The 18,305-nt window shown below is 44.6% G+C and overlaps 1 protein-coding gene across 7 annotated transcripts in view; it reads left to right on the top strand.

Annotated features, from left to right (window-relative positions):
- SLC8A3 (solute carrier family 8 member A3) overlaps positions 1 to 18,305 on the top strand; it is a 125,046-nt gene that overhangs the window by 9,839 nt on the left and 96,902 nt on the right. For all 7 annotated transcript variants that reach the window (XM_090271067.1, XM_090271066.1, XM_090271064.1 and 4 more), the window contains exon 2: positions 9,025 to 10,870. In XM_090271067.1, coding sequence (XP_090127193.1) covers positions 9,087 to 10,870 — 1,784 coding nt within the window. In that variant the 5' untranslated portion in view covers positions 9,025 to 9,086. The remainder of the gene's footprint in view (positions 1 to 9,024; positions 10,871 to 18,305) is intronic.

The following is an 18,305-nucleotide window of genomic DNA, read 5'->3' as shown; positions in this document are numbered from 1 at the left end:
TCCTCATTTATCTTTGCAGTTTTTCTCAGGTGCCCTGTCCTTCAGCCATACTGCTCACCCTTTTTAAAACAAACCCTGCTAATTTGGGCTGCCATTCTTTTTAGGAGCGGCTTTCTTCCGCCTTTGTTTGAGATGCACTACCCAGTTAACTCCTGCTCATTCTCCCAATCCTAATCTAAAGTTGCCTGGTTCATGAAACTGGCCCTGGTGATCTCAGGCAGCATCAGACCTTCCTTCCTCTGTGCTTCTCAACACATTGCCCATGCTTCCAACCCTAGTACCTGTTCTGTTGTAATTGTTTGGGTTTTCTGTCACTGTTCTCCAGTGAAGTGTGGTCCTAAAGGTGGATTATAGTTTGTTTATATTACTCAAACTTGAAAAACCTTGCTCATAGCTTCCCTGATGGATGGGATGTTCTATTTGAACACTGCCAAGAATGGTAGAAATTGTATGTATTCATTCAATAAATATAGAGTGAGCAGCTGCTATATGCCAGGTACTGATAAAGGCACTGGGAATACAGAAATACTGAGCAGACAAACATTTCTACCCCCAAGGAACTTCTGATTTTTTGAGGGTACAAAAAAAAGAAATGAGTTGGGCAGAAATCAGAGTAAGTTATTTTTACTATAATTTTAGTGCAAGTCAACCTGCAACATGTAGACTGGGTTTCATGCAAATGCATACATGCACACATGAATAAATAAGTGAGCAAAGAAAGAGGCCCCGAGGAAAAGTATGCACAAGTCAACTTAGGCTATCATCACTGAAAGGGAAAACAACTGGAAACATGTCTTGCTGAACATGGATGAGTAGCATCATTTTCCTATGAGGATAAGGGAACTCTGGATCTTTCACATTTTCTTAGTAGAAGTGTTTAGGGAGAGACAAAGAAAATCTACTTATGTGGGTAGGGAGTTGATGCTGACTGTCCTTGACAAGGTATGAAAGCAAGTGGGAGTGCAAGAGGGTGGGATGTTTGTCCAATGTATAGGAAGGCTTTGTGGTACCCATTTATGAGTCAACTCATGATACACTAAGAGTTCTTCTCCTGGTCCAAGAAAGTCCTTAGAGGTTGGAATCCCTGAGATGGAAGTGTCGTTGTCAGACTATGTTTCTGTCTTCTCTCCCAGCAGTTTCCCCTTTGGCTGTATCTAAAAATCAACTAAGGAACTTTAAAAAAAAAACTAAATATCGAGGCTCTACTACCAGAGAGTCCAGAACTTAGGTCTGGAGCAGGACCGAGATGTATGTATTTTTTAGAGCTCCAAAGTTATTCTAACGCACAACCCTCTCTAGCATGTGGTCCTACTTCCACTAGGGCTCCACCTTGGGGGTGACTTAAATGCGGATGTAGATCCAGCAGTGGGAGAAGCAGAACTTAAATCAAAATCCTTTTCCTGCCTCTCTGGCCCACCGAGTCATTGTTTGTGACTCCCTGTATCTGTCAAGGACCTGTAGAGGATAAAATCCTCTGGCTTCCAGAGTCTGGTAAAAGTAAACTTTAGAATCATAGAATCAGCAAGGCTTTGAATCATAGAATTTTAAAGGCAGAGGGGATATCAGGAGTCAGGTCCAACCTCCAAGGCCTATCAATAGATTTCCACTAAGTGTGACCACTTTTTGTCCCCTACCTCTCAAATAAAGTCCCTATATTGAGTTGAAATCCCTTGGGGACTTTACATGAGTGTAAATGATAGGTATGTGCACAGGTAAGACCAGGTCAGTGTGACATGTGCTTCCATGGTGATCAAAGTGCTAGAGGGACAGGGGAGTAAATGACTCATTTGGAAAGGGGAGGAAGAGGGCATTGTCAGTGAAGGCTTCCCAGAGCAGGTGGAAGTTTCTGGGACTCTAGGTTCTTGACTTAGGGGCTCCAGATTCTTACTCTGCTCTTCCACCATCCCTTCTACCACCTGGGGTTGAAAAGCAGTTGCTGGTATTTGACATACCAAGTTTCATAGCCCAGCTGTGTCACTTGCTCAGCTACCGGACCTTTGGTGGATTATTTGTCTTTGAGCCCAAGTTTTCTCATTTCTAAAACATATAACAATACCTGTCTCATTTAGGGGTCCTTAGGTATTAAATAGCAGCTATGAAAGTGCCTAATGCAGTGCCAGCTATAGAGTGGGTACTGAATGCATAGATGTGATTATTGTTGTTGTCATTTTTAAAGTCCTTTGTTCATGTAGAGCATGAGGTAAATGAGGCCTGCTGGCACCTGGACTGTTCAAGGGGCTTCCTCTTAGTGGGTGGAAGTGCCTGGGAAAATGTCAGCAGAGTTCCAGGAAGGTGTCATATGGTTTGGATGCCACTAAGGGTTTGAGGGCCATTAGGGAAGGCAAATATGACAACGGCATGAGATTGGAGAAGCAAGAGCTTTAGAACACTGAATCATGCACTACTGCAAGCTTGTCTGTGTTATAAAGCCATGCTGCATTGCAGCCACTGCCCACATGGTTTGGGGAGCTGTGCAGCGACCAACCTGACAGCTTAGAGCAGAACGAGAAACAGATATTACTTCCCATGACATCATTGTAATCCATTATTCCTGTAATTACTTGTTTGTCTCTGTCCCCCATCAGAAGGAGAACTCTAGGTTGGGGATATGGTGTAGCTTGTTCATGGCTCATTCACTAGCCCAGTGCTTAGCCCAAAATGGACATTCGAAGAGCAGTTGTTCAAAAAAATAGATTTGATCCAAGGAGCTTTTGGTAAATCCAAAATGTAGGCTCTCCTTAACTTTCTCTTGGGCTTCTTTTTCCTACCACCCTCCCGTAACTTACTCTCTAGTCCACTGAGGTCTGTTTGAGAGTCTCAAGTCTGTGCTGGTTCTCATGTTACTTGGGGCCAACTTAACTCAGATATGTCCCTTCACTTCTCTGCCTTTTGAAAGACAGGCTGCCTGCAATCAAAGCATCTTTGTCTTAATGGAACTATGAAGATCATCCAACGCAACATGAATTTTCTGGTTGGGTAAGCTAATGCCCTGAGAGGTTCACTGACTCTTCAAAGTCTCACAATTTGTTGAGGCACAGCTGAAAGACAGTTCTTCCCTCCTGCTTTCAAATGTGGGGCTCTATCACTGCTGTGTGCTTCCCTGAAGTATGTAGAGCCTCCAAGCTTGTGGTGAGGCCTTCACGTCCGGAAAGACTCACCCTGCCCTCCGTAAGCCCTTCCTCAAAGGGGTCCCCACACCCAGGGTACATACCAAGCACAGTGCTTAACACCATGTGCTCTGGAATCAGGCTTCCAGGATTCAAATACTTATTTTTCTATTGACTAACTGTGATCTTGGGCAAATTAATCTTTATGAGCTCAAATTTGCTTATCAGTAAAACAGGCATGAAGATAATAGTACTTCCTTTACTATGAAGATTCAAGGAGGTGATGCATGAAAAACACTGTTATGTTTTCCTCCAGCTGTGACACGCAAACTACCTAAGCAACTGGGGTCATGAATTTCCTGCTCTTGGAAGTGCAGGGAATTTCATTCCTGTGTTTCTGGGTGGGGGTGGGCTGGGGGTGCGTTGCCACGGAGAGGACTCTGCACTGACTCTCATCCCCTATAGGCAGAGCAAGTACTCTTGGACTTGAGTGACACACCATCCAGTGCAGCCTGGTGGCACTTAAAATTTTAATGTAAATTGGCTGTGATGCCTGTGCAGGGGCCCACGTTTAGAAGCAGAGCAGGACAACTCTACACAGGCTGGTGACAGGCCTGGAGCGGTGTCCCCATTGGAGAAAGTGGAGGGCGTAGCAGAGGGAGAATTTGCTCAGTCTGGCCTGGTGGCACTGTTTTATTAATGATCTGGAAGAGCTGAGGAACAGTGACTTTAATTAAATTTGCCAGTGATATTAAAAGATGTCAGGAGCCACCGCTGAGGACACAGACACCTTGCAGATGGCCCCGGGGGTGTTAGGAAAATAATCCAGGAAAGAGATGAGAGAGGCTGTGGGCTGAGCATGGGCATCCATTCAGCTGAGGAAGAAGAATGTGAAATGGGGACACAAGGTCATCGTCTGCAGAATATACCCTAGGCCCTCCCTCTTTATCTGTATCTGTTCTGTTTCCAATAGTTTTCTAACTGCTCTTTCTGCTCCAGTCACGTCTGTCTTACAGCCACCCTAAACCTTTGAGCTGAATTGGTTTTTCTGAACGACAAATCAGACCATGTCATTCTCCTGTTTAAAATCCTATCATTGGCTTGTCACTGCCCTCAGGATACAATACCATCTTCTCGGGCTGGCACAGGAGACACCATAAACTCCGTCCTCCCTATGTGTCCAGTCTTCTGCCCCTCCCGCTTCACACTGAATTCCGTGTAATCCCGTGCACACAGCAGGCTTTTCCATGTCTTTGCGTATTTGCTTAGGCTGTTCTCTTTGACTCGAATGCCCTTCCCACTTTTTTTTTTTTTGACTAGAGCTCACTCATGCTTGAAGACTCATTTCAGGGATCACCTCCTTCAGAACGCCCCCCCTGGCTGCCCACACTGGCTCAGTGACCAGCATGTATTCTCACAGCACTCTGCCCCCGCCGTTACTTATTATAGTAAAAGTGCCTATTTGTGCAGCTGCCCATCCCTGCTAGATTGTACCTTCGAGGGCAAACCCTGAGTCTTATTTTTCATTTTGCCTACCAGCCTCTAGTACCAGGCCTGGAAAATCACCAGCTTTTGTTAATTTTTGTTAAAATGAACTGATGGAAGGAGAATATTTGGGTGGAAGACTGCATTTGGCAACCAGGACATCCCCTGCCCCCCATAAGCCTTGAGACTATGCAAGTGTACCAAATGGCTAGTCTCTCTTTTTAGGGCATGTGGGGCAGTCATATTGCTTCTAAGTCCACAGGGGTCTGGAAGCTGATTGGGTCCATGGATGTTCTGTAACAAAGTGGGACATCTTAGTAAAATGGAGTGGTTAAAATCACAAATAGTATGTCATCTGTGTGTGAGTTCTGGCTCTACTACTTCCTTGCTTTATACTTTGGGTAAATTAACTAAGACTCAGTTTCCAAAAACATAAAATATGGATAAAAATGGCACTAATCTCATAGGATTGTTATGAAGATTAACTGAGGAAATACTTCGCAGTATCACACAATAAGCAGTTTTACGTGCTGGTTACTGTTTTTTAATACCTTAATTATTTGGGGTGGTTCTGGGGAGGTCTCAGGCTAAGTCATACCTTAGGGCTGATTTAGAGCCTTCTGGAGCCATTTAGGTCTCTAAGGGGCTGGGGTGGACCACCAGGATGTAGGGATCTGTTTCAGCTGGTGTCTGAAGCACGCGCGCACACACACACAATTACCATTGGCTTGGTCATCGTCCTCTCCCATCTCAGGCAGAAACCACTTCCTGGCAGGGCTGGAAAGCGCAGCTGGGAATTACAAGTCATTTTTCCACCTTCAGTTCCAAAAACTTAGTGCAGGCATTTTACTAGCCTCCTTCTTGCCTTGTTTTCTTTCATCCTTTCCCTCAATTCATTTGTTTTCTCAGGGAGAAGTCCTTCTAAACTGGCCTCTGATTCTGATAGCTTATTTCCCATGAAAACCTGTTGCCGCCGGTGTCTGTAAGACTGAGGAGAACAAAGGCCATGATCCTCTTCAGTTCTCCTGGTGGGTGAAAGAAGGAGGAGTCCTTAGCCCCACTAGTCAGGATAACCTGACTGCCTCACTGTTCCCTGTCCTTTGGCTGCAGAAGGCCAGCTCTCTTCCCTAACCTGTGGATAGCCTACCTTCTTGGGGTTGGCTGGTCTACGCAGCTGCCACCTCCTGTCACCTTGTTGGCTCTTGATCAAAGAGCTGCTCCAGCTGTGCCCACCTTCTGTCTCCTCCTGCATGGGGCTCATCAGAATCCACAAAGTGTATGGTTTTCAGAGGTCAAGGCAAGGTGCCAAGATCCTTCTCTGTCTGCATTTCTCTAGGATGGGTGAGTGCCAAAGCTGTGAATGGGGTCTCTGTACATCACAGATTATGAGTTTTTTCAGTCTTTGACTATGAATGCTGAACACCTTCACCCACCCTCCTCTTCCATAGTCATTCTTGTAACCTTTTCTCTTCTCATCCCCTGCTGTGATGACCCCCAGTACCTGGACTAATGCGGAATGTGGGCCTCAGCACTTGGCTGCCATTCTGGAGAATATGAAACCGAGTTAATCCACAGAACCTTTTGCGGGCGGCGGCGGCTGGGGTGGGGTGGGGTGGGGAGTTGGGGGTGGGGGAGTAAGGCCTTCAAGATTACAGTACGCACCAGGGAATACTGTGTCCCGAAGGGAATTTCTCTTTGAGTACAAGCCTTGGGAATTTGAAGAGGTCCTAAAAGCCTCTAAAATCAAGTGAGGATTTGTCCATGAGATCTATATATTCTATTTCTAAAGTAAATGAATATAATTCAGATCAAATAATGGCTTTAAAGGATGCCATTGGAGTATATTAGTGAAGTCAGGCTGCCATAAAAAAATACCATAGACTGGGTGGCTTAAACAATAGAAATTAATTTTCTCACAGTTCTGGAGGCTGGGATGTCCAAGATCAAGGTGCTGGCCAATTTGGTTTCTGGAAAAAGCTTTCCTTCTGGCTAACAGGTAGTCATTGTCTTGCTATGTCCTCACATGGTGAAAATCGATCTCTCTCTCTCTCCCTCCCTCCTTATCAGGTTGGGACCATACCCTATGATCTCATTACATTTTAATTACCTCCTAAAAGCCCATTTCACTGTACAGTCACATTAGGGCTTGGGGCTTCAACACATGGATGGGGTGGGGGTGGGGTGCACAATTCAAGTTCATAACACTGAGGAAGCTACCTTAGTGGCTACATATATTTATTCCAAAAACGTACATTTACTGAACAGCTACTAACTAACTACGTAGAGTACTGTGATAAACAGAATAGACATAGTCTTTGCCTTTATATCATTCACAGTTTAGTGGATGAGTGAGACATTAATCATATAATCTCACCAAAAACATAAAAGACATATAAAGTTTTATAAATGCCATGAAGGAAAAGTAAAGAGTGTGGTGAGAGGCCATGACAGAGAGAGCTGACCATTTGGAGGGGGTGAGGGAAAGTTTTTCTGAGAAAGTAATATTTAAGCTGTGATCTAAAGGATTAAGAGTGGGGATGCAAAGAAGAAAGCGTCACTTCAGGCATGCATGGATTATGCCATGTGCAAAAGTCCTGAGGTGGAGAAAACCTGATATAAAGTCCATTGTTGCTGAAATGTAGTAAGAGGGAGAGTGGCAGAAGATAAAGGGGAAAAAGAAGGAAGAAGGCAGCTCCTGCTAGGCTTTGTAGGTCATGGAAGAACTGTGGTCTTTATATTGAGAGCAAGAGGAAACTGCTGAAGGGCTTCAAATAAGGATGTGATAGTGTAGTTTTGGGTTTGTTTTTTTTTTAAAGATGACTGGTCTATGAGGAAATGGACTAGAAAACAGCAAGAATTGGAGCAGGGAGCTCAGTTTGGTGGTTTCTGCATAGATTCATCAGGTGAGGAATCATGGTGTCTTGGGCTGTGATGCTGGGTGAAGGAGAGTTATTAGGATTTAGTGCTGGATTGGATAAGGGACAGGTGGGAGAGGAAGGCTTGCAGACTAACTCCATTTTCTAGCACGAGTAACTGGGTGGGTGGAGGTGCTATTTTCTGAGATGGGAAACCACAGAGAAGAAGGAGCAGGTACGGAAGACAAAGACTTCGAATCCTTTAAGGTTCTGTACAGGTGCAAATCAGCATGCCTCTGTTACTAAAAGCCCATGTGGTGATCGCAGAGGTGGAAAAATTGGCAAGTAATTTTTTGTTTTTAAGCTATGGCATGGTTATTTGTATTTTATGCTATCTGAATGAGGCCATGAGTGGAAAGATGAATCTGTAGTTGCAACTGAATTTCTTCTGAATTCGTGCTTGCTTTTTAATGGCTTGAGGCCAGTAGGTGAGGCTGCATATCACCCCAAAATCTTATCTACAATTAAAAAAAAAACTTATTTGAGAGCCACTTGCGTGTTTTTTTTCAAACATTTTTATTTATTTATTTTTAGAGAGAGGGGAAGGGAGGGAGAAAGAGAGGGAGAGAAATATCCATGTACAAGAGATACATCAGTCAATTGCCTCTCACACGCCCCCAACTAGGGACCTGGCCCACAACCCAGGCACGTGCCCTGACTGGGAATCGAACCAGCAGTCTTTCAGTTTGCAGGCCAGCACTCAATGCACTAAGCCACACCAGCCAGGGCTGCATGTTTTATTAACAGTGATTTCTGCCACTTGGTTCTTTAAGTGTTTAGGTTTGGAATTTGAGTGGCTGACTGATCTTCATCTTCCTGTAACTGGATGCTGAAAGTGTTTCATAAGCCTGTTTTGCTGAAGGTCTTGGGCACAGTTTACAGGACCTCAGATCAGCTAAACTGCAGGTAGCACTCACCACAGAATCGACTCTTCTGACTTCCCAAGCAATCTCAGAATTACAGCTTGCCTGCAGAAGTTTTGCAATGAGGAAAGGAGTTTTTCCCAAGTGGGCTCAATTGCACACGGACAAGGTGTTCTATTTTGGAGGTCAGCACATGATAAAAGTTCAGTTCAATATATGCTCTTGCAAACCTGTGTTATGCAAGAGTCGTGAGTGTGATGACCATGAGGTAAAGAAGGTTGAAAACCCTAGAAATAGTATAAGTGAGGATGAAAATTTAGGTCATCCTAGGCCTATTTTAAGTAGATTCTTTAGAACTCTCACAGATAACAGTAAGATTGGGAGACAGGACAAGATGGGCATCACTTATGTTTCCATTACCAACATTCCCGGCTATTTTAAGCCATTCTTCAACTGAGTCTCCACCAGATGGTCCTGAGGACAGAGCAGCTATTTGTGCCTCCCACTGATACGTATTTTTCCAAGTGAGAGGCTGCCCCATATGTTAGTGCAACATGTCATTTAAGGTGAAATATCAGTTTGTATTGGTGGGAACCTGCCATTTGTCATCTCCCTTTTCCTCACGCTTTTTCCTGCCTCTCTGGTCTTTTCTAGGTCTCTGGCCTGTCAGGAGGACCATTGGTGCTGCGGTGGAAGCCAGTGACTAAGTCTCGTGTATGGCGTGGTTAAGGTTGCAGCCTCTCACCTCTGCCTTCCTCCATTTTGGGCTGATTACTTTTGTGCTCTTCCTGAATGGTCTTCGGGCGGAGGCTGGTGGCTCGGGGGATGTGCCCAGCACAGGACAAAACAATGAGTCCTGTTCAGGGTCATCGGACTGCAAGGAGGGTGTCATCTTACCGATCTGGTACCCTGAGAACCCTTCCCTTGGGGATAAGATTGCCAGGGTCATTGTCTATTTTGTGGCCCTGATATACATGTTCCTTGGAGTATCCATCATTGCTGACCGCTTCATGGCATCTATTGAAGTCATTACTTCTCAAGAGAGAGAGGTGACTATCAAAAAGCCCAATGGAGAGACCAGCACAACAACAATTCGGGTGTGGAACGAAACTGTCTCCAACCTGACGCTTATGGCCCTGGGTTCATCTGCTCCTGAGATCCTCCTCTCTTTAATTGAGGTGTGTGGTCATGGGTTCATTGCTGGTGATCTGGGACCTTCCACCATCGTAGGCAGTGCAGCTTTCAACATGTTCATCATCATTGGCATCTGCGTGTATGTGATCCCCGATGGAGAGACTCGCAAGATCAAGCACCTGCGAGTCTTCTTCGTCACTGCTGCTTGGAGCATCTTTGCCTACATTTGGCTCTATATGATCCTGGCAGTCTTCTCCCCTGGTGTGGTCCAGGTTTGGGAAGGCCTCCTCACTCTCTTCTTTTTTCCAGTGTGTGTCCTTCTGGCCTGGGTGGCAGATAAACGACTGCTCTTCTACAAATACATGCACAAAAAGTACCGTACAGATAAACACCGAGGAATTATCATAGAGACAGAGGGTGATCACCCTAAGGGCATTGAGATGGATGGGAAAATGATGAATTCCCACTTCCTAGATGGGAATCTGGTGCCCCTGGAAGGGAAGGAAGTGGATGAGTCCCGCAGGGAGATGATCCGGATTCTCAAGGATCTAAAGCAAAAACACCCAGAGAAAGACTTAGATCAGCTGGTAGAGATGGCCAATTACTATGCTCTCTCCCATCAACAGAAGAGCCGCGCCTTCTACCGGATTCAAGCCACCCGTATGATGACTGGTGCAGGCAATATCCTGAAGAAACACGCTGCAGAACAAGCCAAAAAGTCTTCCAGCATGAGTGAGGTGCACACTGATGAGCCTGAGGACTTTGTCTCCAAGGTCTTCTTTGACCCGTGCTCTTACCAGTGCCTGGAGAACTGTGGGGCAGTCCTCCTGACAGTGGTGAGGAAAGGGGGGGACACATCCAAGACCATGTATATAGACTACAAAACAGAGGATGGTTCTGCCAACGCAGGGGCTGACTATGAGTTCACAGAGGGCACTGTGGTTCTGAAGCCAGGAGAGACCCAGAAGGAGTTCTCTGTGGGCATCATCGATGATGACATTTTTGAGGAGGATGAACACTTCTTTGTAAGGTTGAGCAATGTCCGCATAGAGGAGGAGCAGCCAGAGGAGGGGATGTCTCCAACTATGCTTAATAGTCTTCCCTTGCCTCGGGCTGTCCTGGTGTCCCCTTGTGTGGCCACAGTCACTATCTTGGATGATGACCATGCAGGCATCTTCACTTTTGAGTGTGACACTATTCATGTCAGTGAGAGTATTGGTGTCATGGAGGTCAAGGTTCTGCGGACATCAGGTGCCCGGGGCACAGTTATTGTCCCCTTTAGGACAGTAGAAGGGACAGCCAAGGGTGGTGGTGAGGATTTTGAAGACACGTATGGGGAGCTGGAGTTCAAGAATGATGAAACCGTGTAAGTAACCTTTCAATATTCTATCCCCCTCCATCCTTTGCCATATCCTTCTGTCCTTCTGCACCACTCTTTACAATGTTCCTTGTATTTGTGTTAATGTCAAACTTTGGTTCCATCACAGGTATGCAGAATCAGCAGACACTACTGGCAGTTTTGCTCCCAAACTCTCCTTCAGTTTTCTCACTTGAAATTGTTTCCGGGCAAGGAATCGTGTGGCAGGATCTAAGGACACAGATTTTGTCCACAGAAACTCAACATGATGGCTGGTGGAATGTGGGGTGACAGTAGTTTGATACCATATTTTGGAGAATTCTTATGACTAAGCAAGAGCTAAGGGACTGCTTGGGTCTCTCCAGCCTCCTCTCCTCATGTCAAGGGCTTAGATGAATGTTGAAGCCAGTCCTTTGCACTCTGAGACAACCGTAGCCCAGTCAGGACATCCTCGAGAAAGCAAGTGGCATTGCCTTTTTTTTTTTTTCAGTGCCATATTGCAGTTGTATTTTATAACCAGACTTGAGGTACCTCTCCTTCTATTTGGAAACTGCAAAATTGATGGAAACTCGGTGACCTGTTTAAATGCCCATAGGCTATTTTATGAGGCTTGCTCATTCTAGGCGACATGGGTCAGGACAGCTTTGGTACTGGATGTATGTTGGAGGAGCAGAGCTCCCAGGGCAACAGCCACCTATCTTTAGTCACAGGCCTGAGCTCCAAAATCTGGCTAAGCAATGAAGAAGAAGCCTCTTAAGCATTGTGGGAGGAAATACGTCTTCTGTGTGGCCATCTCTTTTCATAGTCTGGAATTATCCTGAAATAGTTTTCAGGTTACTGCTCTATTTAGTCCTCCTCACGCTGTGGGTATCACATGTCTATTGCCTCAGTAACTCTCCCCATGGAACCTTCTTGTACTGGGTGTTCTGTCCTTTTTCAGGGAGATAGCTGCAAAGAAGAAAGCAGAATGACTTTCCCCAGGACTTGCAGATTATGGAAGAGTAGACTTTCCAGGGTGCCCAAGAAGGTTGGGGATGAGAAGGGGAAACTTGTCTCTGAATTTCTGCTTGTGTCCACAAACAATAAGCAGTAGCTGGAGAAGGTGTGAAGAGCAAAGGGGGGCTATAAGACGGGGGGATGTCAAACTGCTCCAAGAACCTGCTGAAAACACTTTCTGTGGGAAATGAAAACATACAACTTCCAGAAGAGTAAAGAAATGAACTCATGGAGGAGGGGTCTGTAGATCCGAGGGAGAGGTGTCGTAGAAGAGCTTCTTCTGAGGTCCAGCCTTAGGACAGAGCTCAGAAGGGATTGGGTTGTGCTGACAACAGAGCTGAGCAAGTCATCCAGGGGATTCCGCTCTTGTCCTTCCTCAGTTTCTTCCTAATAATGTGACTTTGGGCAAGCCATTTAGTCTTCGCTCTAGAACTAACCTGTCTCATCTGTAAAGTGGGAATAACAACACTTTCCTTGCCTAGAGGCAAGGTCAGATCTTTTTGCAGCTCCTCCCGGCACTAGGATTTTCCTGCACCATGGACATAGGCCACTCACTGTAGGTCATATTTGCACCAGCCAAAGATGGGACAGGGGATATTGTCTCCTGAAGGGAAATAGCCATTGACAAATTGATTTATTAGAGCTCTGTTTAGTCACTTTGCTGGGAAAGATAGTCATTTGTTAGCGTAAGTAAAAACATGTGCCTTCTAGAGAATACTGTCCATTTATATGTGCTCTGGGGAGAGTGTTTATACACACTGATGAAGGACAGGCTCTCGCTGAGAAGACAACTCCTTGAAATTTTATACTAATTTATGGCAATGTCAGTATCTAAGAGGTTATTGTCAGGCGTTAAATGATGTCAAGACCACAGCATTGGCCATGATTTGACAGTTTTGTGGTTCCTCCAATTCACTACTTGTCTATCAAGGGCACTGAGAGGTAGAGGCTTGGCTTCCAATTTCTTTGTCCCATTAATAATCAGTTGTGCACCTAGAATCTCTCAATATGCTAAATCTTCCTATTTATGTTTTCAGCTTGAATGTTAATATGCTTTATGAATGGTCACTTCTGGAGGATGTTGGTTCTAAATGTATATCAACAGATTTAAGATACTAATGCTGGTATACTAGGGTTTGGTGAACAAGTCTATGTTCCCATCTATTCCTTTGCATTATTTTCTAGACTTCGGTAGACTCATACTACCCCTTTGCTCTTCTGTGCAGAAGAATGAGTTCAAAACCTGCCAGTTTCTCCTCAGATTTCACCCTACACTTGATTTTTTTTTTTTTTTTAAATTTTAGAGAGAGGGGTGGGGAGGGAGAAATGTTGATGTGAGAGTGAAACATTGATTGGCTGCCTTCCGTATGTGCCCTGACTGGGGACTGAACCTGCACCCAGGCATGTGCCCTGCCCAGGAATCGAACTGGCAACCTTTCTGTTTGCAGAATGATGCCCAACCAACTGAGCCACACCAGCTGGGGCTTGATATTTTAAATTGTAATTTTAGTAGAGGAAGTATGATGTAGCAGAAAAACCATGGACTCTAAGTACTCTGGGTTAGGGTTTTGTCTCTACTATTGATTTCACCATGTAGTTTGGGGGAATTTTATTAAGTTAGGAGATTATTTTCTCATTGGTTAAATGGGGATAATAATGTTTCTCTTCCAGGACTGTTTTGATGATTCAAGATATTGTGTGCAATGTTCCTTGTACATGGTATGTGCTCAGTAAAGGAGGCCATTAATAGTAATGTTGATGCATTAGCAATAGTCTTCAGAAGATACTGTTGAGGTAATCATATTACTTGGATCTCTATGCAACCTTCATTAATAAGCATTGCAGTTTTGGAGCTAACATGAAGATTTCTAGTTTAAATTCATAAAATATTAAAATATTAGAGCAAGAAAGGAACTTAGAATACCTGTAGAGTGGTGTTTCTCAGATTTTAACTAATGCTGTTGAACCCCCCCAGGGATCTTGCTAAAATGCAGTTTATGTTTCAGAATGCCTAGAGTAGGGCTTGGGATCCCATGTTTCTAACAAGCTCCTGATACTGCCAATCCCAGCTTATAGCTGAAAGGCTCCAAAGCTCTTGAGCAAACCATGAGCTGAAGGAAGGAAAGGGGCTTTTCAAATGACTTGCTTAATTGAATCATGAGTGCTCGCTTTCCTGTTTCTACTGAAATTTCCAGTTCCAGGTCCTATTCAACACCAGCTGAGCTGGAACCCAGCTCTTACCTGAGACACTTCTAATTGCACTACCAGCCTGGAGACTGAAATTTAAACCCTCAGGGACTCAGACAGGAGCTGTGTGATGCCGGCAACAATTCCACTTTTGCATCCTTCCCTCTTTTTGTAGCTTTATTTGTCTACCAAGCCTGGCAGTGTTGCCAATTTTGCCCTTACCACACTCCTCTAAATCTATCCAGGTTGAAGACAGGCCTGTGTTCTACCAATAATATTGAGTCTGAATTCACTTATTTGGTTTCACGCCTTACCTCTTCAAAGATGGTCATGAACTTTAGAGTCTGACAGACAGATATGAATCTGTCACTCACCAGCTGTGTAACTTTGAGCAAATCCCGTCACCTGCCTGAATGGTAGGAATAATAATAGCTATCTTGCAAGGGTTTCATTAAGCACTACTTACAAATGTGAAGAAAATGCACTGTTAACAAAATGCCTGGTCATTGAAGGTGCTCAGTCACTCTACAGACATGCACTAAATATCTGCTGCATACCAGGTACATTCCTAGGGACTCTGAAGATACTGATAATAAGTAAGACAAGCTGGCATCTCAGCTTTCAAGGATCTTCTTCTCAGGTGGAGAGGACATGGGCGTACAGACAAATCACAACACGTGGGAGAAGTGGTATGGTGGAGATAAGTTCATTAAAAGAGGAATAAAATCTCTTTGCTGTCTGTACAACACCACCAAAGTCTTTAAAGTAACCTTCCTTAGGAGATAGTAGTGAAGTAGATGATGGGGGGCTGGGTACATGATTACCTTAAATCCATGTTACAATAAATTCCTGGCATTTGAGAGGGATACTATCGCCATCTTTATGATCTGGAAGAATCCCCACCTTTGTGACTGCCACTACAGTACGTTATGAGAAGTGTGGTCTTTGAACCTACTGAAGACAACAGCAAAACCTCACAGCGGTGTGGGTCCTGCCAGCATGTTCATCTCACACACTAAACTCGTGACTGGCTCCTGCATCCCAGGCTCACAGCATGCCTCTGCAAAGTAACAGATTACTGCAGCTCTTGGACCTTTGGGGTCCCTGGGAATAGTCAAAGCCACAGATGTCAAATATGCAAATGCCAAGGTCTGCTGTAATTAAATAGCATAGGCCACTTTCGAAGAAGCAGGGAATATTTGCTATGCTGCAGATTTCCCCCCAAAAATTAGATTGTTAAAGCTGGAAGGTATCTGATTGCCCACTTTTACAAATTATGAACTGAGATCCAGAGAGGGAAAGTGACTTGTTCAAGATCACACAGCTATATATGAAAGGAGGTTAGGGTTGGAAAGGAGTTTTTAAAGGCTACCGATTTAATAACTCCCCATCCTCTTTAGGCTTTTCTATTTTAACCCACCAGAAAAATGATAACTTGGGAAAGAATATGGAAATTCTTGGATGAAAGATGCTCTGGAAGTACAAATCCAAGAATATTATGTGACGAATATGTTCACTAACACTGAGAATATGTTATGGACTATTTTAAATCTCTCGGTTCACCTTGAGACTGTTCAGGAAGACACATATTGAGCTGATAGAAATTAAAAGAAGAAACTTTCTCTTGGCGACCTCTTACTGAGAAAAGGTGGCAAGTATAGCTGGGACATCTTTCAGGCAGTTCTAGGAAACTGCAGACAAGACCTTGCTCTATGAAATACTGGAATTTTTTTCAAAATGATGCAGGCCATTCTCTTCCAGGGGTGTTTTCTGCCTGAAGTTTAAACCCCTAGGAATCTTTCCATCAAAATCTATAAAAATCTGGAGTGCTCCAGGACACAATTGGAACATTCTCCAATTTTTCTAAACCACAGTAGGCTTTTTTTGTTTGTTTTTTCCTTTTCCTTTGGCTCAGCCAAGTATCAGGATAGTCTCTTTCCTGCCACTCAGGAAGGTTATTTGCCTGCAGATGTCATGAGCTGTGAGTTTAGTGAGGGTGGGAGGTGGATGGAGGTAGTGATAATTCTTCAAGGACTGGCCTCCCGCCCTTTTTCCTTGCTTCTGCCTTCAGTGCCTGACTTCCAGTAACAAGATCTCTCCCCAGCTTTAGGTAAGCACTCAGTCCCCAGGACCCATGGCTTCATGGAACTCAAGTGGAACTATGTACTTGGCTTAGAGTTGTCCTGAAGGAGAGAATCCACATCTAAGCCCATGGCTGAATGGGGGGGCTTAACAGCACAGTGGGACGTTTCAAGTAGGCTGTTCAACAACACTTCTCTCTCTTCTGAGCCCAAAGCAGTGACTGAAGGCAATGTGGCCTTTTTAGCAGAGCTTTGGATATCATGCCCAGAAAGGCCCCATGTCCTGTTAGGTTTTTTTTTTTCTTCTTCTTCTTCTTAATTATTAAAATTGGCAGAGACTATATCAAAAAAGGATCTATTTCAACTCCAGGATCCATAAACCACTCCAAATCTACTTAAACCTCACATGTCTGCAAAAATCATCACAAGTCCATTATCCATTAGCCTTCCCGGTTAATTTGTTGTAGGCCTAAGGGTGCAGTGTCCCCGGCAGCACTGGGTCAGGTGCCACCCCTCTACCTGACTTGCTCAGGGACCATATGCAGCAGAGCATTCTGTGTGCCTGCCCCTGATCTTCTCGTATTAATCCATCCTCCAGAAAACTCAGTGTTGCAGGGTTGGAGAGTCCCCAAGGGTCAATATCAGGCTGGTTTCAGGAGAAAGGCACATTGTGATTGGAGATGACCACAGGACTGGCCAGTCACAAAATGAAACAGTCATGCTCAGAGTAGGATCTCCTGCGCACTGCTTGGAGAGGTGCTAGTTGGGACTTCAGGCAGTGATAATAAAGGGGTACTGATGGAGATTCTGCCATAGCCTTGCTTATTTTGTCTCAACTCCTGGCTCTTAAGATCAAAGCTTCCTCATTCATTCACATGAGTGACAGAAAGGGATATGTGGGCCAAGCGAGGTGGGTGAGTGGGGAGGACTCATCCTTGCCGTCCAATCTTTCACCATTTTCCCAGATGTGTTTGGGTGGCATATGAGCGCTCATTCCTTCCCCACCTGTGGCTGTGCCCTCATCAACTTCATACGGAAGGTAGTAGGAATTCAGAGCCGTGCGCTTCAGCTTATTCAAGGTGTTGTTTCCTTGTTGTTTTTAAAAAGAGAAACTAAACTGTGCTTCCAGAACCCAATAGGAAGCCCTGGCATGGAACTAGTCGTATATACTTGATGGTCGAAGAGAGAGGACTCCTCGATGTGCAAATACAGCAAATCCCCATATTTAAATTCTGCACAGTCCAGAAGCATTTTGGAGGAATCAAATGCGTTGAGAGTTTTGCTAAATGACCATGAAGGAAAGCATACGATATATGTCCTCAGGTGGCAGGACAATCATCATTTATAGGAATTATACTCCCACCTCTACCACCTACCAGGTACTCAAGTAGGAAATTACCTGGATAAGTATAGAAGAAGGTAAAGATGAAAGGGAAACATCTTTTAGGGAAGAATTTGCTTTTATGAAACCTGAGTTGTCACCAGGAATGTGTCTATATTTAGGTCTAGCTATTGATGTGGCACCATCCCGAACCATTCTAGCTATGGGTCAGCATGCCCACCTAGACACAGCAAGGTCAGCCTGTCCCTGCCTGAGCCCAGTTCACTTACCATTCAGTTGTGTGTTCATTCATTGGTGCTTTCAGAATGAGTGATGTCGTGACAGTAATTTAGTACTCAGACTATGGCAGTAGAACAACTTATGGATTACAGATGACTAATACTCACGTTTCTTCCTAGTCATCCCCATCTTTCTCCAGAGCTCTTGGTCTTAATTTGTCTTCCTTTTGGTTTTCTCCTTGTGAACCCCCTACCAACTGACCCTCTCTTGCTGACCACTGTCACTAGGGCTAACCATGGCCCTGGCTGCAGATCTCTACATCTGCAAACCTTTGTTTCCCTGCTTATGCTTTACCTTCTGTGTGTATACCTGTCTCTTACACTCACTCTCTCTTCTAAACATCTTCTGCTGCCTCTTTTCTTTCTCTGCTGTACATGCTGCAGGTGCCACAGATATTGGTGCTGTGGTTTCCACTCCTGCTTATATTCATTGCCTCCCTGCCCCCCATTTCCGTTAGTCCTGTCTCCTCTTTTACTCTTTTCCTATTCCCTTTATCCCTTTTCTTCACACTGTTGGCACCTCTGTTTGGGTTGCCTTCTGTCTGCTGTCTGATCCACAA

Source organism: Furipterus horrens, unplaced genomic scaffold, assembly GCF_987537825.1.
Source record: "Furipterus horrens unplaced genomic scaffold, mFurHor1.1.pri manual_scaffold_3, whole genome shotgun sequence".
NCBI classification, from domain to species: Eukaryota; Metazoa; Chordata; class Mammalia; order Chiroptera; family Furipteridae; genus Furipterus; species Furipterus horrens.
The sequence above is the reverse complement of the archived record's forward strand: the minus strand, read 5'-3'. Positions and strand labels throughout refer to the sequence as shown.